Genomic DNA, 27,462 nt, shown 5'->3' with positions numbered 1-27,462 from the left:
ATTTTGACACAAGTAGAGCCCTGCCCTGCTCCTTCCCTCTCACCTTAACCTGTCTGGAGCTTGTGCTTCATTTCCACCCAATGACAGGGAGCATGGGAAAGGTTCACGGGACAGCCCAGGGTGAGCTACTGTTGCCTATACTAGTTCTGTGCAGAGCCTGATATCCTTCTATTGTGGTCATAAGCACATAACAGCTGCTGAGGGGTCACCAAGTCAAGGTCATCCTAGACCAGCTAATCCCGTAAGACATAGCACCACCTTCCAGCCAGGGTGTCATAACTGTAACTTTATTGTAATATGTCCCATTATTTCCAGAACATCACTGGCAACTAGAAACTTGTATGCAAGGGTGATTTTTATAACCGCAGAGTAAATAAAATATAATAGAGAATAGACTTGTAACAATAAATACACTTTAAATATAAATATACACATTGATATCCCACACATATAAAAGTCATGCTCTGCAAATACTCTGTATACACACTGTCCTTGTGGGGTACTGAATTCCAGGGTGTGTCTTCAAGGATTTACATGTGTCCTATTAGTTGTAGATATTTCCAGAGAACTTATGTAGAAGCAACACATTACAAATTTAGGGGAAAAAAATTAAGTATCACAGAGCAATTTTAAAATATTTAATACATTTTGTTCTACAAAGAATGAGCATTTCTTAAATATTACAAACAGTGAAACAAATACACTAGCTTACAGATATGTACAATTTATGACTTTATACTTCAAAAATGCAGGAAGATAAATTATATGTTTTATATACATGTCATTTTAGATAGAATGAACAATTCAATATTGCTCTTGTGTTGGTCTTGGTGCATTGTATGCATGCCCATGGCTTGTCGCTGGATGGAGGAGGGGCTCGTGGGGACAGAAGGGAAGTCGTGGAGCCCCATGCTCATGCCCAGGGCGCCATCCTCAAAGCAATATTTAATTAAATATTAACTGATTCTGGCTGGGTCAAAAACTGCTGTGCCCATATGCAATGTAGGATGTGTTTTCAAGAACCACGGCTACATATTTGGGAATGGAAACATACAAATGCTTTAAAAAAATCTGATTCTGTGATACTAACTCCTCAAACCCTGAGTCAATTGGGGAGCTCCTAAAAGATGATTTTGAGATAACCATCGATATCCTCAGTTCAGCTCATAGAAAATGATCTCAAAATGAAGACCCCTAACTGAAGCTTCAATAGCCTTCCCAGCCTATAAATGCACAGGCAAAATATAAAGGAAAAAAACGTGTCCTGAATGAAATCAGATTTTCAGTAATTATAAACTTCTCATGCTGATGAAGCCCTAAACACTTAAACATGTAGAAACTGATTTGAAAGGGATAAAAGAAATTCTGACTTACAATCAGTAGAAATGGGATGGTTTGTAGGAATATCTCACATTAAAAGCTTTATTAACACTACAGTCAGTGGTGAATATCACATTCTACTGTTAGCAAAGAACCCACTCAAAATCTATACACCCCATTTTGGCCATGAAGTTCTGTTTCTTCTTCCATTTAACCTATACCCAAATTAAAACTTGATCATCTCTCTCTCAGAATAGAAACAGAAAAAAATGTCGGGACAAGTTGAAAAACAAATGTTCCAGAAAATCCGCCAACTAAAGATCTCATTGCGAATGCTGTGCAACAGCTTTCTAGAACAGAACAATCCTGCTTGAGGAATTTGAAGCGGGGCACAGGACTGGCCCAAATGCTCTGCACCCCCAGCTGGCTCCCAGGCCACTTCTCTGCTTTCTCAGCTCAGCGTGAGTGCTCCCCCTGTAAAGTCAGGGCGGTTTTGTTCTAGGAGAGCAGGGAGTCAAGCAGTTCTCAAAGGCACCTCCCATGCACTAAACACATCCCAAGGGTGAGTTATTGGGAGACCAAAGAGGATGAGATCAGGACAAGGGAACTGAACCAGAAAAGGCTAAAGAAAACTAGGATGTATTGAGAGAGCAAGTGCGCTTTGGGGGATGGAGATGGCCACATTGCTGCTGCTGCAAGCCCTGCACAGGAGGGACAGGAGAAACAGCAACTGCAGGAGGTGGCACAGTCAAACATCCCCGACTTAAGCCCTGCCTGTGCTGGCACTGCCACCCAACAGCCAGGCAGCCCCCACCCCCCTCAGGCAGGCCCACGTGGGACTGCAGCTTCTTCTGCCTGCCAGGCGGGTGACAGGAAGATTGCTGAGAGGATGATGCCACAGTTGGGGCCAGTAAATGTTCTGCCAACTGAAACAAACAGGAGATCTGACAGGCACTATCAGTGGGAGTTTTCAGGAAGCCAAGTCCAACCGGGCTCTACGGTGGCAGAGCGATTAAGCTGAGTGGGCTCTTCCCAGGGCAGAGCAGCCTGCCTGTCTCCAGCCACCATCCTATCCCCAAGCTAAACCTGAAATGGCTGTAATTTGGCTTGAAAGATTAAAGATGCACACAAAATCATTAGGAGAAAAAGATAATTGTTTCTAGAATGAATACTCTATCGAACAGCTCTTAGAAGACATGTCTAATGGAACATGCAGGAGAATTTACTATTACTTAAATGCATTTTCCAGGAATATATTTCCAATATAGATAGATCATCAAAAACACAGTGAATAACTTCTGTTTCAAAGTATTTCATTAAGGTGCAAAGTGTGGCATATACATGTTTGTGACACTACAAAAATGGATGTGCTTCAGGTTGTCTGATGGCCTTTGCTGGCTGCTACCCAGCTGGGTACCGATTGAGTTATGTAAGAGAAGAAAACCACCTTGGAGGAAAAAAACGTCTAAAAATACCGAGTTTATTTGCTTATATTTAAAATCTGAGGGCTGAAAGAAGTTATACCCCTCACAGGTCAAAAGAAGAAAATCACATTTCTAAAACCCTCGATGTATAACACACAGGAACATTATTGCGATGTTTTAATACTGTCACGATATCCTCACTTAAAAACTAAAGAACTTCTGACAGAGCAGCACACTATTAGTGCACTTATCCCTGCACATGAAGATAAATACTCTAATACGTTAAAATGATACTTCCTAACTAGGTCTAGTGAGGTGAACACATGCTCTCAGGGTAGCAAGGCTCCTAACTGGCCAGGTGGGAATTAAGAATGAACACCCTTTAGGGGAGAGGCTGTGGTTTTTGAATCCCCTTTAAAAATGTGTAAAATGGACCAACTGTGGTCCACTTTGGACCATCTGATCTTCTCACCTCTTCCTGCCCCTCCCCTCCCCCAAAGATGTGATTGGCTTCTGTCTGGGGTTGGTGCGGGTAGCTCTGGGTTAACAGGCTCTCACATGCACGTAGATGACCTTTAGTCCTCTCGGTACATGTTGCTTTGTGGGTACCAGTCCTCCCTCCCACCTTCGGGTGTTCATGGCCATCTTCAGAAATTGCTGGCAGCTCTCAGTTCCCAGGGATGCTGAGCGTACTGGTTTTCACTTGCACCGCCTGGCAGATTCTGTGACTCCAGAGGGGGTGGCTTACTGTTGGTGGTGTGGAACGCCCTCTTAAGGACTGTAGGGCGCATCTCGATTAAATGCAATGTTTAACACGTGGGCATTGTACATGCTACCCTGACGACGGTGGGTGTCACTGGGGGGGAGTGAGGTGCCGGGGACACACAGCTGCTCCTCCCGCAGGAAGGGCCTTCACATGATCACGCACTTGCCTTTGAGCTTCTCTTTCCTCTTCTGCTGCTTGCTCTTTTTCCCGTCGATCTGGAGACTCACGGTCCTGCGCTTCTCCAGGTTGAGCAGCTCCTGGAAAAGCTCCTTCACGTTATGGTTGAGCTTGGCTGAGGTCTCCATGAAGGCGCACTTCCATGTGCGGGCCAAGGCCTCCGCCTCGCTGCTCTGCACCTCGCGGCTGGGGCTCTCGTCACACTTGTTCCCCACCAGCATGATGGGGATGCTCTCCACGTCCCCTTTGATCTCGCAGATTTGTTCGTAGATGGGCTTGAGCTCCTCCAAGGACTGCCGGCTGGTAATGGAGTACACCAGGATAAAGGCGTGCCCTTTGGAGATGGACAGCCGCTGCATGGCCGGGAACTGGTGGCTCCCCGTCGTGTCGGTGATCTGCAATGTGCATATGCTCTTGTCGCAGCTGATCACTTGCCGGTAGGTGTCTTCCACCGTCGGGATGTAGCTCTCCCGGAATGTGCCTTTCACAAACCTCAACACCAGGGAGCTCTTGCCAACACCTCCAGCCCCAAACACGGCCACCCGGTAATCGTTGCTCTGCTCAGGCATGTTGCTGGAGAGGTCCAACTATCAGCCAGGACGCACCTAGCAAAGGAACCAGATGTTTAAGAGAATTAATAATTAAAATATAAAAACATTAATAAGGATGGCTCTACCCTCTTTTGATAGCTTAAAAATGGGAGGTGATGACATTTATAATAGCTACAATTCTAAATCCAATAAATTTGGTCAATCTGCCGTTTTCAAAAGAACAATCTACTCGGGCTCACTGAAGCCCATCTATTTCTCTTTATTGGACCATGACAATGAGCATCTTTGCTCTCACCACAGGCCCTAAGCCCAGGGAAAACATGCAAAGTGAGCCCCAGAGGCAGCACCAAGGAAAGGCAATGAGAAGAGAAATTACCCCCCAAAAAACACAGACACACATATGCACACACACATCACCATCATCAGCAACAGCATATCTTTGCTGTTTCACCTGAAGTACTGAGTACCCAATATACTGGTCATCATAGTGTGTGTGTGTGTGTGTGTGTGTGTGTGTTTTAACAAATAATGGGAGAGGGAGATGAGTGAGGGAAAAGGATGTTCTTAATATTTATTCAGTGTTTATATTAACTCATAAAATCCTCACCTCTCTGCAGAAGTTGGTGCCATTAGCTCTGTTGTACAATGATGAAACTGGAAACGAGGGTGAGATGGGGAATGGAATGTCTCTGATGTTGCACAGCCAATAAGAGGGAAGGCTAGGATACAACCAAAGCATTGTGGATGCCAACGCCCATCCCATAGGCTGTCTGCAGACAGAGCTGGTCACAGTGACTTAGGCATTACTCAGGCCATAGTATAGATTGTCTCCATTAAGCATGAAGAGCTAACTAATAAGCGTGAAGAGTCATTTCATTCATCAAAATTAAGATGATTATATAAGCTTTATTTTTAAGAAACATAAGGAATTGGGTATTACCAGGATAGTAGCATAAACTACTTATTAAGGGTCATTAAAAATGAAAAGAATGCAGCAACTCTCCATCATAAACTTCACCCCTAGTCTAATATTTATTTTTATTCAGGGATGTGCAGATGTGCCCTCTTAATTTACAACCTATCAAATTTTTTTCATTCTGTACCTTCTTTGGTAAGGAAGGACATACAACACCAAATAAAATAGAGAATTACACAAATTTGGATAAATTTTTAAAACTAACATGTTAATGTGAAGCATGGAATTCATTCTTTTCTGCAAGCAGGCATCGTGCTGACTTTCTGCTTTTCTAGTTTTAGGGCAACTGTGGAAAAACAATAAAAAGCTTTACGGGAGAAAATCCGTTTTAGAGTCCAGTAAAAGTATTAAACAGAACTAACAATGGAAGGAAATGCATTTGTGCAGTGAATATGTTCTCCTGACAGACAGAACATCAGGTCAAAGTCTCGGACTGAGGCATCCCACCTTCTCAATTTGCCTTGTGCATTTGCCTACAGATCTGCTCAATTCAATACTCAGCTGTTCTTGCATGCACTTTGGAATCCCAAACCCTCCAAGAAACTAAGGAAACATCAGTGCTAACAGAGAATATAAAAGATTGTTAGGAAGCTCATTAACACCAAAAGACGGCAGAAGAGTCTGCTTAGGAGTTTGATGAAGTTTAAGAAATGCTTATGAGATAATTATGATTAATTCAAGGGTGGAGCATTGTGATAAATTGTTCTACAATTAAAAAAAAAACTCAATGGTGTCTTAGTTGGTTTTCTGTCACTATAACAGAATACCACAGACGAACTAATTTTAAAAGCAATCTATTTCTTACAGTTCTGGAGGATGGTAAGTCCGATATGAAGAAGCTGGATCTGGTGAGAGCCTTTTGCTGTGGCATAACATAGCGGAGAGCATGGCATGATGAGAGAGAGCAAGCATGTCAGCTAGGGTCTCTCTCCTGGTCTTAGAAAGCCACTGATGCCATGACAGGCATTGCCCAGCCTCCTCATGACCTCATCTATTCCTAATTACCTCCCCAAAGGCCCCGCTTCCAAATACCATGAACATACACATTTGAGGATTACATTTCTAACATATGCACTTTTTTTTGGTTTTTTGAGACGGAGTCTCGCTCTGTCGCCGAGACTGGAGCACAGTGGTGCGATCTCAGCTCACTGCAAGCTCCGCCTCCTGGGTTCACACCATTCTCCTGCCTCAGCTTCCCGAGTAGCTGGGACTACAGGCATCCACCATCATGCCCAGCTAATTTGTTGTTTTTTTTTTTTTTTTTTTTTTTTTGAAACGGAGTCTCGCTCTGTCACCCCGGCTGGAGTGGCTGGAGTGCAGTGGCACGATCTGGGCTCACTGCAAGCTCCACCTCCCGGGTTTATGCCATTTTCCTGCCTCAGCCTCCCGAGTAGCTGGGACTATAGGCGCCCACCACCTCGCCTGGCTGGTTTTGGTATTTTTTAGTAGAGACGGGGTTTCATCATGTTAGCCAGGATGGTCTCGATCTCCTGACCTCGTGATCCACCCGCCTCAACCTCTCAAAGTGCTGGGATTACAGGCATGAGCCAATGTGCCTGGCCAACACATGTACTTTTAGGGGACACATTTAAACCATAGAAAATGGCCAAAGGAATCTAATCTTAAGCTTCTTTCTACATCCTCAGAATGAAGCTCTCTTTTTGCTTAGAAAGGAGTTTCCTCACTCTGTTTTGCCTTGTATTATGGNGCAGTGGCACGATCTGGGCTCACTGCAAGCTCCACCTCCCGGGTTTATGCCATTTTCCTGCCTCAGCCTCCCGAGTAGCTGGGACTATAGGCGCCCACCACCTCGCCTGGCTGGTTTTTGGTATTTTTTAGTAGAGACGGGGTTTCATCATGTTAGCCAGGATGGTCTCGATCTCCTGACCTCGTGATCCACCCGCCTCAACCTCTCAAAGTGCTGGGATTACAGGCATGAGCCAATGTGCCTGGCCAACACATGTACTTTTAGGGGACACATTTAAACCATAGAAAATGGCCAAAGGAATCTAATCTTAAGCTTCTTTCTACATCCTCAGAATGAAGCTCTCTTTTTGCTTAGAAAGGAGTTTCCTCACTCTGTTTTGCCTTGTATTATGGTTATTTAGCTCCAGACTAGAGCATAAGCATCTAGCTGGAAGAGAACATGTCTTAACAAGTTCTGCATCCCAATATATCTCAAAGATCTCTTGATTCACAGCACACACACATTCTTTATGAGTTTGCTGAATATGTGGTCAGCTGTGTTAAGGTGTCTCCATTATTAAACTGGCAACCAACACACAGGAAGTAAATGCTAAACATAAAGTATTCATGGCTACAATTATTCAATTACCCAGAGAAATATCCATCGAGCTTCCACCAAACCAGGCTGTAGACAAAGGGCCAGGAAACAACTAAGGAGAAGGACAGACTCAAGGAAGGATCTCTATTCTCATGGAACTCAGAACCAAGTAAAGCAGACATCAATCCAAAAGATAACTTCACAAATATGTAATAAATTATATTATAGCAAGTGCTGCAAAAGAGAGGTCTGAAGGAACTTCATGAAATTTGAGATATCAGGAAGAATTTCACTAAGGAGGTGGCATGGAAGCCTGAATCTGAAAGATCAACAGGAGTCAGAAAGTTGAAGGGGTATGAAGTTCAATGTGCATTTATGAGACAAGCCTGGGGCAATAACTCCACAGTGATCTTCAACTCACTAACAAAAACCCAAACTGTAGAGAATCACTTGGACCTAGGAGGTGGAAGTGGCAGTGAACTGAGATCGCACCACTGCACTCCAGCCTGGGTGACAGAGCAAGACTCCACCTCAAAAAAAAAAAGAACAAAAAAAAAACTTGTAAACTATTTTCTGCCATGTCAGAACCATTCATTTATTTCACAAGCATTTATAAAATGTCTTCTAGATACTGTGCAAACTCAATGCTTACCCAATAGCACTCATAGCATTCTGGGGGGGACAAGCGTAGGAAAGTATACATTATACCCCACTTGGCAGATGCTGTGATCTAGTTATCAACAAAGGCAGGAGAAGAACCTAGTGGGGAATCCAGCTCTGCCTGGGGCCCTCAGGAAACATTTCATAGGGGGCTGGAACTTGCCAGATGGCAAAGTGATGGAAGGCATGTTAGTCAGAAGAAAGAACCACGTAAGAAGGAATAAATGAAGGAAATAGAGCTAATGCTCGTGCCATGGTAGAACAGCTTGTGTAAACTGGCATCCAGGAGTGAATCTGGGGGAGGGAGTGGTGGCACTCACCATCAGTCAAGATAAAAGGCGGAAGAGAGAAGCAGCTTTAGAGAAATGGCGGTAAACAACAAGGAGAAAGGAGCTGTGATTGGGTCAGGTTTATGGGACAAATAGGGGGAGATACCTGGCAGGTGATTGCGGTTTAGTGTGAAAGCTCAGCAGAGAGGTTTCATCTGGATACCATTCATATACAAACAGCAGTATAATAAACAAAAATTCTCCAGGGAGAGAGCATGTAGAATGAAAGGAGAATACCACACGCCCAATCTGTTATATGCTATTGGGAGAACTTGGCAAGTTACTTAAACTTTCTGCGTTTGAGTTTTCTCAGCCAGGAAATGGATATAATAATGCCACATTGTTTATGAGACTAGTGTGGGGAGTGAGTAACACAATGCAATCAAGCACTTGAACAGCTCTCAGCACATGGGTTTTTGGTTACATTCAAGAAGGACTATGCAGATAAGGGGTTCATAAAGGAGCAGTATGATGGACAGGGAGAAAAACTCACAAGAGGGCAACTAGCTATTGAACTCATTCAACAAGATTTCAGAATACAACATTCATATAAAGAACCAACTGTATTTCTATACACTTGTAATGAGCAATCTGAAAATGAAATTTAAGAAAATAACTCAATTTACAATAACATCAAAACGAGTAAGATACTTAGGAACAAAATTAACAAAAGATGCAAAACATGTCTGGAAATTACAAACATGGTTGAAAGAACTTGAAGACACAAATAAATGGAAAAACACCCTGTGTCATGTATCAGGGGACTTATACTGCTAAGATAGTAATATTTCCAGGAATCACCTACAGATTCAATGCAATTCTTAAAAGCATCTCACTAACTACTCTGCAGAAACTGACAAACTGATCCCAAAATTTATATAAAAATTCAAGAGACCTAGAATAGTAAAACAATGTTGAAAAAATAAAAATGAAAAAGCTGGCAGATTCATACTTCCTGATTTCAAACTCACGTCAGGGATATAATACATCAAGAAATTGTGGTACAAACACAGGATACACAGATAGATGAACAGAACAGAATTCAGAGTCCAGAAAAAGACCCTCATATTTACAGTCAATTGTTTTTGGACATGGGTGCCAAGAAAATTCAATTCAAAAGGGAGAAGGAATAGTTTTTCAACAAATGATGCTGAAACAGGTAAAAGAATAAGGGGAGGACCTCTCCCTCCCACCATACACAAAATTGACTCAAAATAGATCAAATACCTAAATATAAGAGCTGAAACTATAAAACTCTTAGAAGAAAACATAGTTATAAACTTTGATGACCTTGGAGTAAACAGTGTTTTCTTAGATGTGATACCAAAAGTATGAGAAACAAGATTAAAACTAAGTAAATCTGATTTCATCAAAACTGAAGGACACAAGAAAGAAGTAACCCACAGAATAAGTGAGTATTGTTATAAATCATGTATCTGATAAGGGACTAGTTCCAGTATATATAAAGAACTTCTACAATTCAACAACAACAAAACAACTCAATTAGAAATGGGCAAAAGACTTACAAGGACATTTCTTGAAAGAAGATATATGAATATATTGACTATATTTAGTAGTCAATAAGAAGATATACAAATAGTCAATAATAAGTCAATAACATGAAAAGATACTCAACATAATAGTCACCAGGAAAATGCAAATCAAAACTGTAACAAGCCTGTAATCCCAGCACTTGGGAGGCTGAGGCAGGTGGATCACTTGAGATCAGGAGTTCAAGACCAGCCTGACCAACATGGTGAAACCCTCTCTCTACTGAAAATACAAAAAAAAGTTATCCAGGTGTGGTGGCGGGTGCCTGTAATCCCAGCTACTCGGGAGACTGAGGCAAGAGAATCGCTTGAACCTGGGAGGCGGAGGTTGCAGTGAGCCAATATCGCACCATTGCATTCTAGCCTGGGTGACAAGAGTGAAATTCCATCTCAAAAACAAAGCAAAACAAAACAAAAAACTATGAAGTACTACTTCATACCCACTTGGATGATTATAATCAACAACAACAAAAAACCCAGAAAATAACAAATAAATGTAGGCAAGGATGTGGGAACATTTGAACCCTTGTGCATTGTGCACTGCTGGCCAAAATGTAAAATTATACTGCTGTTTTGGAAAAAATTCTAGCAGTTCCTCAAAAGGTTAAACAGAATTATAATATGACCCAGCAATTCCCCTCCTTTGTATATACCCATGATAAATAAAAACACATAGCCACACAAAAATTTATACAAAGATACTCATAGTAATATTAAGCATAATAGCAAAAAAGTGGAAATAGCACAAATGTTTGCAACTAATGAACGGATAAGTAAAATGTGATCTATCCATTCAGTGAAATATTAGTCATCAAGAAAAAGGAACTGGTACACACTACAACATGGATGAATCCTGAAAATATTACGGTAAGTAAAAGAAGCCAGTAACAAAAGACCACACATACTGTATGGTTCCATTATATGAAATATTCAGAATTGCAAATATACAGAAAGCGTATTTGTGGTTGCCTAGGGATGGGATGGGGTAGGCACTGCGGGGAAGCAAGAAATAACTGATAATAGGTATGAGGTTTCTTGAGGGTCAATGAAGTATCCTAGAACAGTGGTAATGGCTGTGCTGTAAAACCCTGTGAATGTACTAAAAACTGCTGAAATGTATACTTTAATAGGGGAAATTATATCTCAATAAAGCTTTTACTTAAAAATAGACATCAGGAGGGCCAGTAATCCACTGTATATAATCCATTATCTACTGAAAATGATTCACACATACAGAGCATCAGGTCACAGACCCCAGTATGAGGAATAACCTGTTAAAAGGTAACAGACCTCAGCTTTATTCCTACTAGGCAAATAATCGAAATATCCCAAATATTCATGGAAGATGAACAAACCCTGAAATATTCATACCATGAAAAACAGTACCCTAAATGAACATATTAATACCTTAAGAAAAAGCAGTACAGGCTGGGCACGGTGGCTCATGCCTGTAATCCCAACACTTTGGGAGGCTGAGGCAGGTGGATCACTCGAGACCAGGAGTTCGAGACCAGCCTGCACAATATGGTGAAACCCATCTCTAGTAAAAATACAAAAAATTACCCAGGCCTGGTGGTGTGTGCCTGCAATCCCAGTTATTCGGGTGACTGAGGCATGAGAATTGCTTGAACCCAGTAGTAGAGATCACGCCACTGCACTCCAGCCTCCGCAACAGAGTGAGACTCCACCGTCTCAAAAAAAAAAAAAAAGAAAGAAAGAAAGAAAGAAAGAAAGAAAGAAAGAAAGAAAGAAAGAAAGAAAGAAAGAAAGAAAGAAAAGAAAGAAAGAAAAGAAAGGAAAGAAAAAAAGAGAAAACACTACAAAAAATGATACATGCAACAACCTCTTTGAACCTGACGGTGGCCTGCTGGGTGTTGGAAATGTTACATATCTTAATGTGGGTGGTGGTTACACAGATGTTAACACTGTTGTTATATGGCCAATATCTAGATTATTCTATCTTATTCATTTAAAATTATCATGAAAATAGAATTTCAAATTTAAAAAATCTGAAAACTCAAAAATCTAATAGGATACATTTTCAGATCCCCGTTAGAGGAATAGGAGTGTTGAGATATCAAGTATGATAGAAATAGAAAGTAAATCTTTAATTTCACAAAGCAGGGGTTAAATGATTTTAATTGAGAACATAGCTGGAAATCTTAAATACTGATGCATACTTTATTTTCTTATAACAAAATCAGGATAGTGGAGGAAGGAATGCCATTGTGTTAATTTTGTAGATAGATATGGTCCAAAGTCAGTAAGTCAAGACGCGAAGATCTGTTATTCAAACAATAAGTGCCTGATTTAAAATTATAATCGTGGACATCAGAAGATGATGACTGAGAAATTTTTAGTTAAATGACATTGGGGGTGTGAAGGGAATAGAAGTTATGTTGCAATAGGCCTGGGAATGATGGAAATGGAAGAGATGGCTAGAAAGACAAGAAATGTAGATTTCTCTTGAAATAAATGTGGAGATGAAGGAAAGGAGAAAGAATGACTAGTATAAGGTAATGCAGGTTTAGAGCGGTAGGAAAGATTCTGTATAGATCTGGTGATGGATAACTGATGGAGCAAATCTTCAAGGAAGCAGGAGTCACTGGGGTCTAGGATGCACACAGCAGGTCCGTCTTCAAGGAGGGGAGGAAAGAGAAGGGAGGGCAGGTGTTAGTTCAGAAGCTCAAATTAAAGCCGCCCAGACCAAGTCAAATCACTCAGCTCACAAAGAGAGCAGGAGAAAGCCTGGTTGCATTTTAATAATTTTTTATAAAAGTACACTTTAAAACAAAAAAATGGGCACAATGCATGTATTTGGTTAAAAAAAATAAGGTGATTATAAAATGTTCTTTTATGCATAGCCAGTCCCCTTCATTCAGGAGCAACCCCCACCCACCCAGTTTCTCTTTTCAGAAATAACAGCTATTTAAAAGAATGAGAACTTAGTCATCATCTTCTGATGTCCACGATTATAATTTTAAATCAGGCACTTACTGTTTGAATAACAGATCTTTGCGTCTTGACTTACTGACTTTGGACCATATCTATCTACAAAATTAACACAATGACATTCCTTCCTCCACTACCCTGATTTTTGTTATAAGAAAAATAAAGTAGGCATCAGTATTTTAGATTTCCAGCTACGTTATTTATAGTTTGTTCTAAAATATATAAGTGTTCTGTGATTTGTCCACAGCCTGTTTCTAAATCCTACCAAAAAGCCGGGTGCAGTGGCTCATGCCTACAATTTCAGCATTTAGGAGGCTGTGACAGGAGGATTGCTTGAGGTCAGGAGTTTAAGATCAGCCTGGGAAACATAGCAAGACACCGTATGTACAAAAAATACAAAAATAAGCTAGGCGTGATAGCGCACACCTGTGATAGTTGCTACTCAGGAGGCTGAGGCAGGAGGATCTCTTCAGCCTAGGAGCGTGAGGTTGCAGTGAACTGTGATCACACCACTACACTCCAGCCTGGGCAGCAGAGCAAGACCCTATCTCAAATAAATAAATACATATATACCCTACCAATAAAGAACATTACTAGGATTCTGTAACTATTTTTCACTGCAGGAGTAGGTAATAGGACTGGACCCACTGAGAGAGAAGGGTAATCTTCTTTCATCAAACTTTGCTAATTGAAGAATCATTTTCTGCCAGTAACATTTGGATCCTACTTTTTTTTTCTGGAGGTTTTTTTTTTTTTTTCCTCTAATTCTTAGTTGCCAATTTTGGTATTTCAATTTGTCTCCTTTCAACCATTTCATGTGCTGGTATAAACAAGACTAATAAATTATTTTAGATGACATTAAAATGTCTGAATTCATGGTCTCTCACTTGATTGACAGAGTCCTGAATGCAGTTCAAGTTCAAATTCTTCCTTCTTCAGACGCTATTTCATTTTTAAGTTTAGCATCCAGGCTTGTTAATGTAAAATCCAAAGCCAGTGTGATTATCTTTCCTTTATAAGAAATTTGTGTTTTTTCCTTTCTTTTCGGAAGAGTTAGAGTTTTCTCTTTAACCTTGGAGTTATGAAGATTCACAAGAATCCATTCAGAATTGCTTTTGAGGGCTGGAGGGGAGAGAAGGGATAAAAACTCAATGTTCCCCACAGCCTGGGGACATTTTCTTCTATTTTTAAAAATTACAACATTCCAATCCCTGTACCTTTTCTCTTTCTGAAGCTTCTATTAGATGACGGATTGATTGTACCTATTCTCAATTTCTCCAGCATCTTCTATTTTTAATAACCTTTCTTGTCCTCTGATTTTCCCTTTTTCATAGAAGTAGTTTCTTATCTTGGGAAATGTGCTACCACGCTGAATTTCAATGAGAATGCCCATTGTCATTGGTTGTGGTTGTTCTCCTCGCTTATCTGAGCTATCTCTGTCTCTGTTTGTTCATTTTAATCCTTCTTTTTGGTCTGCTCGTTTCCCCACATGTCTGCTGGTCTCTGGTTTCCCATTTGATTTATGAAAGAATCATCACATTGGCTGGGAGAGGTAGCTGGAGTGTGAGTACTCTTGAAGATGTGCAGTTCTGTTCATCAACAGCCCATCCCCTGAATGGGAAGCCTGACTTGATGCACACCCCTGTTATTTTCCTTTTCTTGAACTTGGTTGAACCAAACTGTCTCAACACTCCCTTATACTCTGAAAAAGCTTATACATAGACAGATAGAGGAAGGAAAGGATTAAGAAAAGAAAAAAAAATCCATCCCAAAGTACATAAAATATAAAAATATATGTCAAGAATTCAAAATGAGACCTCCTAGGCAGTGAAAATCATTATTAGGCCTATAGGGCCTAGATTGAGGGAAAATGCATTTTGATTTACTGAGTGACACAAGTTTCCCATTCAAGAATATTTTAGAAGAAACTTGAATTCATGTGAATGAGATAGAAGCATGATCTCAGGCAAAACAAACCCACAGCCTTTATCTGTATTTTACTCTACATTAATTCTGCTTCAAAACACAGTCATGGAGCTGGGCGTGGTGAAACACACCAGTAACTCCAGCTACTTGGGAGGCTGAGGCAGAAGGAGCAGGAGGATCGCTTGAACCCAGGTGTTCAAGACCAACCTGGGTGATACAATGAGACCCTGTCTAAACAAACAGCCAAAACTAGAGGGAAAATTATAGATTGGAAGAATTCAGATCTTTGAGAGTAAATGTTTGAAAAAGGTTGATAATTTAGTGTACTATTCTGTCCTAAATGTTCTATCTACAGCCTAAGCTAAAAGGTTTATGAAGCTAAAAGTTTTATACAGATTGTCTCTGCTCAGTTACTGACTTGGTTTCCACAAAATGTTATTAGCTTTAAACAAACCCTATATTTGAAGTTTGTACATGAGAGCCCCTTAAAACTCTTAATAATACAAGGTGAATAATGGTCATTAAGAAACAAAAATAAACAAAATGTAAATTCTTTAGGTAGAAAAGTGTACTTTTATATATTTTTAGAATATTGATTTAAATAAATGTTTATATTCCTTCTTAGCTGAATCTAAAAAATGATAGATTTTTTAGTGGGAAATGTTTGATCATAAAAGAGACTTAAACACCCATGGCTCTACTTTATCCAAAAAAGCAGAATGCTTTTCCAGGAATCTTGTGTTGTAGTGTGATAAAGACATCTTCCCTGGCAGTGGGGCAGGTATGGAAGCAAGAGACACATCCAGAGGGTCTCAGCTGCTCATTTCAAGATGCATACTATCTGCAAGAATGAAGTCAGTGGATATAAATGGGACACTTCTTGGAACAGCGGGGATAGCATAAATTATTTTTAAGGTTTCATATCCAAGAGACCAATAAGCCCACAGCTTAAGTATACAAATAAGATTCACTTATATTTGTCTAGAACAATTTCATTTGGGGAATATATGATGGCAAAGAATTCCAAGGAGCCAAATAAAACACACTTAATGGCACTTTTTTTTTTTTTTTTTTTTTTTTTTAAGACGGAGTCTCACTCTGTTGCCAGACTGGAGTGCAATGGCACAATCTAGGCTCTCTGCAACCTCCTCCGCCTCCCAGGTTCAAGCGAATCTCCTGCCTCAGTCTCCCAAGTAGCTGGGACTATTGGCACACACCACCACCTGCCTCGGCCTCCCAAAGTGTTGGGATTACAGGCATAAGCCACCACACCCAGCCGCTTAATGACACTTTTAAGACTGCCCAGAGCCTAACTACATTTTGGGCATCTTCTAATTTCTTCATTTTCTATATGAGTAAGGAAAACAAAAAGGAAAATCATGTGAATAACAAACAAGATTGTCGTCTTGGTCAGAGGACTGGTGACCAATGACCAATGCAGCAAGCTAACCTCTGCAGGGAAATAGTTACCCAAAGATAAAGTCAACCGGAGCACACGAATCTGCATGAATGGAAAATAAAGTATTTGATGCCAGTTACGAGGGCTCGATGCACTACTGTGTGCAGCTCAGACTATTTAATTCACTGTCAGCCCGTGGGCTACCTGTGTATTCTTGGTTAGGTGAATTTCTAGTGTTAGCCACCTAAACATTTACAAAATTGGCAAGGTACAAAAAATGATTCTTTCAAACAATAATGAATTATTTTGTTGCTCATGCTTTTGGTGTCATTTGAGAGTCCATTACCGAATCCAAGGTCATGAAGATTTACTCCTTTGTTTCTCCTAATGGTTTTATGGTTTTAGTTCTTATATTTAGGTCACTGATCTATTTGAGTTAATTCTTATATATGGTGTGAGGTAGGTGTCCAGCTTCATGATTTTACATGTAGATATCCACTTATCCCACTACCATTTGTTGAAGAGATAATTCGTCCCCCACTGAATGGTCTCAGCCCCCTTGTCAAAATCAATCAACTATAAAAGTGACTTTATTTCTGGACTCTCAATTCCATCCCTTTGCTCTATATGTCTGTGCATATGCCAGCACCACCCAATTTTGTTTACTGTAACTTTGTAGTAGATTTTGAAATTGGGAAGTATGAGTCTTCAACTTTGTACTTCTTTTTTAAGAACTTTTTAATCTATGTGAGGCCCCTTGTAACTCATATAAATAGGTAAAATAGGCTTCATCTAAGTTTTAAAAATTCGTACAACTAAGGGCATTACCAAGAAAATTAAAAGAGATCCTTCTTGGTCAGGCGTGGTGGCTCACGCCTGTAATCCCAGCACTTTGGGAGGCCAAGGCGGGCGGATCACAAGGTCAGGAGATCAAGACCATCCTGGCTACTAACACAGTGAAACCCTGTCTCACTAAAACTACAAGAAATTAGCCAGGCATGGTGGCACGCGCCTGTAATCCCAGTTACTGAGGAGGCTGAGGCAGGAGAATTGCTTGAACTTGGGAGGCAGAGGTTGCAGTGAGCTGAGATTATGCCACTGCACTCCAGCCTGGGTGACAGCTTGAGACTGTCTCAAAAAAAAAAAAGAAAAAAGAAAAAAAGAGATCCTACTAAACTGGAGGAAACATATCTGAAAAGGATGTAGTATACAGAATATATAAAGAAACTCTTAAAATTGAACGACAAAAACACAAACAAGTCAACTAAAAAATGAACTAAGAAGCTGGGTGCAGCAGCACATGCCTATAGTCCAAACTACCAGAGAGGCTGAGGCAGGAAGATGGTTTGGCCCAGGAGTTCGTGTACAGCCTGGGCACCATAGCAAGACCCTGTTTCTTTAAAAAAAAAAAAAAAAAAAAAAAGGACAAGGAACTTGAATAGATATTTCTCTACAGAATACATACAAATGGCCAACAAGCACATAAAAAGATATCAACATCATTAGTCATTAGGGAGACGTAAATTAATGAAGTATCACAATGAAGTACCACTTCACACCCACTAGAATGGCTATTTTTAAAAAACAGAAAATAAAAAGTGTCAGCAAAGATGGAGAGAAACCAAAACCCTTGTGCATTGCTGGTGGTAATCTAAAATGGTCCAAAATCTGTGGAAGATATCAAAGATAGAATTACTGTATGATCCAGCAATCCCACTTTTGGTGGAAAAGAAACGAAAGTGGGGACTCTAATAGATCTTTGTGTGCCCGTGTTCACACAGTGGTATTACTCACAATAGCCCGAAGGTGGAAGTAATACAAGTGTCCATAGAAAAGATGAATGAATAAACAAAATGCAGTGTACATACGCAGGTGACATAGTTTGGATATTTGTCCCTGCCCACATTTTGTGTTGAATTGTAATCCCCAATGCTGGAGGTAGGGCCTCGTGGGAGGTGTTTGGATCATGGGCGCAGATTCCTTATGGCTTGGTGCTGTCTGTGCAAAGGTGAGTAAGTTCTTGCAAGATCTGGTCATTTAAAAGTATGTGGCATTCCTCTTCCCCACAACCCTAAACCTGCAACTCTCTATTCCTTTTGCTTTCACGATGTGAAGTGCCTGCTCCCGTTTTGTCTTCTGCCATGATTGTACGCCTCCTGAGGCCTCCCCAGAGGCAGACACTGCTATGGCTTCTGTACAGCCTGCAGAACCATGAGCCAATTAAGCCTCTTTTCTTATAAATTACGAAGTCTCAGGCATTTCTTTACAGCAATGCAAAAATGGACTAGGGCAACAGAAATATTATTCAGCCTTAAATGGGAAGGAAACTCTAACACATGCCACAACATGGATGAACCTTGAAGACATTATGCTAAATGAAATAAGCCAGTCAAAAAAGACAAATACTGTACGACTCCACTTATAGTGGGTACATATAGTAGTCAAATTCACAGACAGAAATAACAATGGGAGTTGCCAGGGGCTAAGGGAATGGAAGAAGGAGAGTTGTTGTTTTATGAGTACGGCGTTTGAGTTTTGCGAGATGAAAAGATTCTTAGAGTTGGATGGTGGTGATGATTGCATGACAATGTGAGTTTACTTACTGTCACTGAATTAATTACATGCTTGAAAATGACTTAAATGGAAAATTGTACGTTATATATATTTTACCATAAAAATAGATATGACTGTATGTATAAACATTTTTAGCAATAACTGAACCATGAATTGAAGATAATGTCCGTAACGAACATAACTGGCAGCGTTAGCTAGGCAGACAGCTCCTCCTTATTCATCCACACTATAGTAAAAACAGCAAGGGTCAGGGGTTGTGGGGCAAGGGGAGGGAGAGCATTAGGACAGATACCTAATGCATGCCAGGCTTAATACCTAGATGGCAGGTTGATAGGTGCAGCAAACCACCATGGCACGTGTATACCTATGTAACCAACTTGCACGTTCTGCATAAAAAAGAAAAGAAAAAAAACAGCAACCATCTCATCTAATCTGACAAGATGAACAAAACAAAACTAATATATTGAGAAGACCAATTAAAATGCACATCTTCATGCTGGCCTTAAGTCCCTACTGTATTATTGACTGTGTGAAGCCATCACTATTAGCCATGGCGTCTAACACTCAGCCCCTAGACCTGTGCTGCCCACACAATGCCACTGGCCCCTTGAAATGCAGCTGGCTGAACTGAAATGTGCTGCCCTGGATTTTGAAAACTTAGAATAAAAAAAATTTTTTAACTTCATTCATAAATTCTGATATTGATTACAAGTTGAAATGATCATCTTTCATAGATTTGTGAGTACATCCCCTACTTTACTGTCAGCCACAGCTGTGATCGTCTTGCCATTTCAGACTGGGGAGACTAGGTGGCCGTTGTCATTGCTGATTCTGTGAGAATGTAAAACTGGATAATATATGAAATGCAAAATAAAACAAAATTTAAAAAAAATATATATATATATACACACACACACACATATGTATATTTTTTTGAGACAAGGTCTCACTCTGTTGCCTAGGCTGGAGTGCAGTGTCTTAATCATGGTTCACTGTAGCCTCAATCTCCCGGGCTCAGGTGATCCTCCCACCTTAGCATCCCCAGTAGCTGCGACTACAGGCTCATGCCACCACACCTGGCTAACTTTTTGTATTTTTGGTAGAGACAGAGTTTCATCATGTTGCCCAGACTGGTCTCGAACTCCTGGGCTCAAGCGATCCACTTCCCTCGGCCTCCCAAAGTGGTGGGATTACAAGTGTGAGCCACCTTGCCCAGCCTAAAAATCTATTACTTCAAATTAATTTCATCTTTTTACTTTTTAAAATGTGGTTACTACAAATACAAAATCATATGTGGCTCACACTGTCTGCACTGCTGGAGAACATAAAAACAAATCTCTATACACAGTTTAATAACACATAATACTTAATTTAAATAAGCTTGATTTTAAAAAATGCTTAGAATCCTCTTTTGAGGTTTTCTATTAATAGTGAAAGGCAAAAGCCACGAGCCACTGGAAAAACATTTATTTTCCCACTGTGGCAAAATATATACAATAATCTACCAGAATGTATGGCACAAACTAAAATTCACTTCTTTCTCAAAATCCTGTGGGAAGACATATAGAAAAAAAAACTGCTGACGGTGTGAAAAACCAATGCAGTTGTTCCTTTGTATCTGTGGGGGATAGTTTCCAGGACACCTGTGAATAGCAAACTTTGTGACACTCAAGTCTCGTATGCATAATGAAGTAGTACTTGCCTATATACGTACACCCTCTTGGATACTTTAAATCATTTCTAGGTTACTTATCATACCTAATACAACTTAAATGCTATATAAATAGCTGTTATGCTGCATCATTTAGGAAATAATGACATGAGAAAGAAAGTCTACATTTTCAGTACGGGCACAACCATCTTTTTTTCCCCAATTTTTTTTTTCAGTTGGTTGAACCTGCAGATGTGGATGCCACAGAGACAGAGGGGCACCACCGTATTAGAAGTTATAGAGAGAGAGCTTTGCTAAACAGTTGGGTAAAAGTTCAAATGTTCCCAATACACCTCAGCTCATTTATTATTTGCTAGAATGATTCTCTTTCAACAATAAGATACTTTAGTACATATATTCTTCTTTCAGTGTTTATTTATGCACTTATTTATGTTCTTTTTTTCTCTCTCTCTCCTACTCCCTACTTGAATATCAATATCTTTGTCTCAGTCAATAGCAACAGGAAGGCAGGGACTTTTGGTTCATTCTCCAGCACATCCATGCTTCTAGCCCTATGTCAGGTACATCAGAAACACTCAGTACATATTGATTATTTGCTGTGGAAATACATTTTGTGTGTGTGTGGTCCAACAAAGGAAAGTTGTAGCAGCGAAGATAATTGAACTATAAAAAAGTAAATAAAGTTTTTTGAAAAACTCTACTTAAAACCACTCAAATGTTGGCAATGCCATTTGAAATAAAAACTTACACAAAGATATGTGATAACATGATAGAAACAGAATGAGAGGTGAGTTTACTGCATCATTCATCACTACACTATTGCAGAAAAGATCTTGAAGCCAAAAGTAGGCGGGAGCTACTGGATAGCATGCACTTGGATATGTTATTTTCATTTATAAAACCAGACTTTTAAAATACATTAGAATCTTTCCAATACTTTACATGGAGATGTGCAGCAACCATGAAAATATTTTCTATCACACAATGGCTTACTAGTTACTCTGTAGCAAATAATAATAATAATAATAATAATAATAAGAGTTGCAGAACTAATATCAAGGTGTGTATTTTTCTTTTATACCAAAAGCACTGTTCTAAGTTTATTGATGTTTTCTACTTGACAGGTCTTCAGTAGCAAGCCATAGAGCAGGTATTTTCCAAAAATATGCATACTTTCTTCATCCCTGTAATTTAAAGGTGAGAGACACAGGACCTGCATTGGATAAATGTACCTGCATTGGATAAATGTACCTGCATTGGATAAATGTACCTGAATGCATAAATGTACTTGCACTGGAAACCTAATCATCCTATAGAGACAGCATTTTGAAAAGAGACATATAAAAATGATTCCACCCTTACATGATATTGCTCAAAGCAATGTAAATGTGTCCTTAAAATTAACCCTCCAATCGGCACAATTCAGAACCTGAAAATCAAATTTAAAAATTAATTTTAGAGGCTGTCCAAATGCAGGATTTCCTTGAGTGTGGAACCATTTGACAAAATACATGAATACAATATATTTTTATTAGATATCAAAAAATATGTAGTGAGCATCAAAGATAATGAGAGACGAGGGAAGGATTCCCTAAAAAGCTGATATGTTAGCAGAAGTTTGAGAGAGGTAATGGCCTGAACTCTGTAGAAACCTGTGTGTGGGTGGGGGGTTTCTTCTGGCAGAGAGAACAGTAGGTGCAAACACAGATGTTTGTCCAACGTGCTCAAGACATGTGGATAAATTCTTGAACGGAGAGAGAAAAGCACATGAGGTCAGCCAAGTAAAGGGGCCAGGACAGGCAGGTCATGTAGAGCTTTGTAAACACAGGGAAAAGGTCAGCTTTTATTCTAAGACAAACAGGAGACAGCTGGAGGGTTTTGAGCAGAGAAGTGATTGGGTGGGACCTCCACTGTAAAAGTACCCCTTTGAGGGCCAAGGGCCAAGGGTCGGGAGTGGAGGCAGGATTCCAGTCAGAAGTCTCCAGCAACAATCCCGATACACGCCGAGGGTGGCTTGTACCAGGGTAGAGGCAGCAGGAGAGGTAGGCAGCACCATCACTGCAACTAGCTCGCCCGTGAGACAGCCCACATCCTATCTTTGCTACTCTTCCTTTGCCGCTACTCTACTCATTCAGTCAGTGGGGGCCTCTGATATGCATATCATTCATACACCAGCACCCCCAACTGCACACCCACTCCCAGGACCTCTCCCTAAAACTGCTGGCTCATAGACCTCTCTCCTGCCTCAACATCTCCACCTGGGTGCCATGCACACACCCCAGATAGAACATGTACAAGTCTAAACACCCTGTAACACCCCAAAACTGCTCCCCTATAGTTTTCTTTGTCTCCCCCTCCAGTCACCCACTGGATGCAAAGCAATGCAAGTCACTGGTGAACCCAGCAAGAGGCGCTTCAATGGCACTGCAGGGTAGAATAAGATTGCAGTGGATTGAGAAGTGAGCATAAAATGTAGAAATTGAGATAGGCAGCTCAGAAACACTTGCTGAGACTTTGGTTGTGAATCAGAGGAAAGATTGTGAATTGGTGGCTACATGGTACACAGTTTTGATTTGTTACATTTTTAAAAATTAATTTTCAAATACAGATATATAGACATGTGTACATTTTAAAGAGAAGGTAACAGCTGAATTCACTAGCAAGATTAAATGTTCCTGCTGAGGGTCAAAAGGAAGTGCTATGGTCAGAGTGCGGAGGCTCCCTCTGGTCCCCTAGAAATGCAAGAGTTTCCAGTCCTGAAAAGGTCCTCCTGTGCCTGTGGAGCATAAGAAGAGTGATGGAAAAAGAGTGAAGTGACCTTGGATGATATCTGAACATGAGGTCAGGAGGAAGACAATGAACCAGGGGCCAACACCCTTGGTGAGTGAAGAACAATTTCCAGGAGGTCAGAAGAGAGCAAGGGCATATAGTAAGGATCTAGGAGCCATTAATCAATGAAAATTTATTTGTGTCTGCTCCACGGTGACCAGGCAGGTTAGTGATACTGCTAAAAGGGGGAATTGCTACCAATGTGCCTAGAATCCAATGATCAATAACCTCATACAGTCCCTATACCTGAGGAGCCCTTGACAGGCTTCCAGTCAAGGCCAGGATGCCCATTTACACAGATGAACAGCTCAAGGCTAGAAAAACAAGAATATCAACCAAGGCATGTTCTTTCATATTCAAAACCATACAAATTTAGTTAGAGTCAGGAACTCCTATGGGGAGATGAGTCCAGTCAACAGAGGAAAGGAATGTTGGCACAAGGAGGAAAGTGGATTTAACCAGATAAAAAATAGAGTCCCAATTGGTCCAATGAAAACAAAGATATATAGGAAAAAAGCGAAAGTTTTAACATTCATTTGAGAGTGTGAGCTCTGGCAAATGAGAAAGGGCTGAAGCTGAAGCCAGAATTCCATCCAGAAATAAAGTACAAACTCTAAGACAATGGGCTTCATGCCAAGTTGTAAAAGAGAGGAATAAACCTGAGACACTGAGAAAGAGGAACCACTCACATATTCATCAGATAGCAGCCACCCAAACAGCCTATCCTTATTACCTAGCTAGAATCCAGAGGTTCTAGGCAAGCTTCATCTTCAAAACACCTTTTGACTTACTTAGCTCTTAGTAGCCCCATTTTACAGGTGAGAGAACTGAGGCTCTGGATGGTTAAAGTCACAGCTAGTGACAGAATCCACATTTGAACTCATTTAATAAGTCCAAACACACATGGAAGAAGAGCAGTCAATCACAATAGCCTAGGGAGCCAGAAACATGGTCTGGGCTTCCGTTAAAACAAGGAAGCTATGGACGAACATTTCACGCCATGCAGGTGTCTGGGGACAGAATCTTCATTAACGTTTTAGTGCACCTAGACATAGTAATCATAGCTAATCTGGGAAGGCACTCAAACCAATCCAAATTAGTAACAACCAAACAAGGAGCGCTGGATTCTAAAATGTTGCAGAAGGAAGCCTTTCCGACTAACCTATAATATTGCCAAGCAACTTTGAAACTTATATAATATTCATTTTAAAAATGCAACGATGATGTCAGGCAGCTTATAATGGATAACTGTGTATGTTTTCTGACACATCAAAAATGTTATACATGCTTCATATAAGGTCCACACCAAAAGCTGAACTCTGAGCAACTACACCAAGAGGTCAAGAAAACACATGTTTAGAGGAAAACATGGGTTATACTTACATCATGGGATATTTAATTCATGATTTGAATGTAGCCTTAACACTAGGGACAAAAGTGTCCTCATAAACCTGACCAGAGAAGGCCCAGGCCATGGAAGACTAGAGTCAGAACAGGGAGTCCCATTTGTTGGTCTTTGCCAGTCTTAAGAGAAGGTAATGGAAGATAAGATGATAATTAGTATTTACATATCTTTCAATGCTGGGGTAAAAGACTCACAGTTTCTAATTAGTATAAGTTTCCTATTTAGTACAAGTCCTACAACCAAGAGGTCTGGGTTCCATCTGCAGTCTTAGGGTTGCAGGGCAAGACCCTTCTGCCCCAAACATAGCTTCTGTTTCCATAATGGAAGTGGAACAACATCGGTGGAATCTGGAGAATATTCTTTTTTTTTTTAGACAGAGTCTCGCTCTATCGCTCAGGCTGGAGTGCAGTGGCGCAATCTCGGCTCATTGCAAGCTCCGCCTCCAGGGTTCACGCCATTCTCCTGCCTCAACCTCCCGAGTAGCTGGGACTACAGGTGCCCACCACCACGCCCTGCTAATTTTTTGTATGTTTTAGTAGAGATGGGGTTTCACCATGTTAGCAAGGATGTTCTCAATCTCCTGACCTCGTGATCTGCCCGCCTCGGCCTCCCAAAGTGCTGGGATTACAGGCATGAGCCACTGCGCCCGGCCCTGAATATTCTTACAGAACGCCTCTGTAAGAATAAACATATCACTAAAAAGTTACCAGCACAAAAATCAACAATATTTTGTTTGAAATGCAACAAAACAGACAAAGTTGAATATTTCTACAATGTTTTAACTTAATTGGCTCATTGTTTCATACTAACTCCCAATGGCAACTTACTCAACATGATTTTTTTTCCCTCAATCGCCAGAAATGGTCTCTTGTCAAAAGCATACGTTGAATGTGAAGAAGGGGTTGGTAGTGGAACATTTAGCATGTGACTAAATGGTTTGAGTGGTCATTGGTAACGGAGCAGCATTGTGATCAAGTGTTAACAAAATCAAGTTACATAGTCATCAATCAAGTAACAAGATCAAGTGTTACATAGTCAAAGAGAGACAGACATCAATTGACAGCTATTTAGTCAGAGAGATAGACAAATACATGGAATTATGGTATCCACAGTGTTTCGTGCACAGTTTTTTCCTCAACTTACCATGTGGCTACGTCCTGATAAATCCCTCATAAATTGACAATATCATGTCAAAAATGCATTTAATACAACTAACCTACTGTACACCATAGCTTAGCCTTGCCTACCTTAAATGTGCACAGAACACCTTCATTAGCCTACAGTTGGGCAAAGTCTTCTGGCAACACAGTCAATTATAGAGTATCAGTTGTTTCCCTTGGTGATCATGGGGATAACTAAGAGCTATGGCTCACTGCCACTGCCCAGCATCGTGAGAGAGTATCATACAATATATCACTGCATATCACCAGCCCAGGAAAATATCAAAAATTGAAGTACAGCTTCTACTGAATATATATAGTATTTCCACCATTGTAAAGTCAAAACATCATACATTGAAGCGTTGCAAGTTGGGAGCCATCTACAGATTTGTTCATATTAGTATATATAGAGTCAGATGGTGTTTTTTAACAGCTTCATAAGACTCTGCTGAGGAATAAGCTATCATTTATTAACCACTTTCTTGCTATTTTCAGTCTTTTGCTCAATGAATAGCCTTATACATAAATATTTCATGTTTCTGAGCCTATCTGTGGAGAAAACTCCTACAAATGGAACTGCAGAATTAAAGGGTAGGTACACTTCAAATTTGGTAGAGATTGCCTGTTGCTGTTGAAAATTACCACCAAGTTCTCCATCTCCTGTCCCATGGTGGTGTATGAGTGCTATTTCCCCAGACCTTGCATAATATTGTGTATTATCAAACTCTTTGATCCCTTCCATTGAAACAAGATGTCTGTTTCTCATTACTGAATTAATTGCATTTACTTAATTTGGCTGACATTGAGCATCTTTTCTGTTCAAAGTTAATTGGTATTTGTGTCTTTGAAACCGGTGTGTTCTTGTTCTTTGCTCAGTTTTCAGTCGTTTGCCAGGATGGTGTTATCTTAGATTAAGGCCATGGCTCTCCAGCTGTGCTTGAAAGAGCAGCACTATCCCCTTCACTAGGACCTTCTTAGAAACGCCTGGTCCCCTTTGAGTCAGATCAGCTGAATCAGAGACACGTGGGTTTGAAGTCAGCCATCTCAGGCTTAGCAAGGCCATCAGGTGATTCTGATGCTTAGAAAATTTGAGAAGCACTGTATTTTTAAAAATTAGGCCTCATCTAAAATATGTTGCAAATATCTTTCCTTTGATGTTGTTTATTTTTTATTGCCTTCTGGACAGAAATTTAAAATTTCTGTGTATTCCAATTTAACAAACTTGTGCTTTTTAGTATTTCAGTTTGAGTTCATCCTTAAAAAGTCCTCCCCTACTCTGAAACCACTAAAAATTCTCCCATATTTACCTTTTCGTTTTTTGTGTTTAAATATTTGTTACAACAACTTGATTTATTTCTGCATCTTGAAACTATTGTGTATGTGGAGGAATTTAAAGTAGCATTTAAAGAATGGAAGAACAAAAAAAGAGGTGCCCAAAGCATTATATGTAAATCTGGCAAAATTAAAAAAAATAGATAAGCACATGATTTTCATGACATTCAGAGAAA

General features: G+C 40.2%; 1 protein-coding gene across 3 annotated transcripts in view; it reads right to left on the bottom strand.

Annotated features, from left to right (window-relative positions):
• Window positions 1-266: 266 nt before the first annotated feature.
• The window catches only part of DIRAS2 (DIRAS family GTPase 2), a 158,741-nt gene continuing 131,545 nt past the window's right edge, over window positions 267-27,462 (bottom strand). For all 3 annotated transcript variants that reach the window (XM_017886790.1, XM_017886789.1, XM_017886788.1), the window contains one exon: window positions 267-4,292. In XM_017886790.1, coding sequence (XP_017742279.1) covers window positions 3,657-4,256 — 600 coding nt within the window. In that variant the 5' untranslated portion in view covers window positions 4,257-4,292 and the 3' untranslated portion in view covers window positions 267-3,656. The remainder of the gene's footprint in view (window positions 4,293-27,462) is intronic.

The sequence above is a fragment of the Rhinopithecus bieti genome, unplaced genomic scaffold (genome assembly GCF_001698545.2).
Source record: "Rhinopithecus bieti isolate Rb0 unplaced genomic scaffold, ASM169854v2 scaffold_16180, whole genome shotgun sequence".
Taxonomy (NCBI): Eukaryota; Metazoa; Chordata; class Mammalia; order Primates; family Cercopithecidae; genus Rhinopithecus; species Rhinopithecus bieti.
This window is presented reverse-complemented; position numbering and strand designations above follow the sequence as displayed.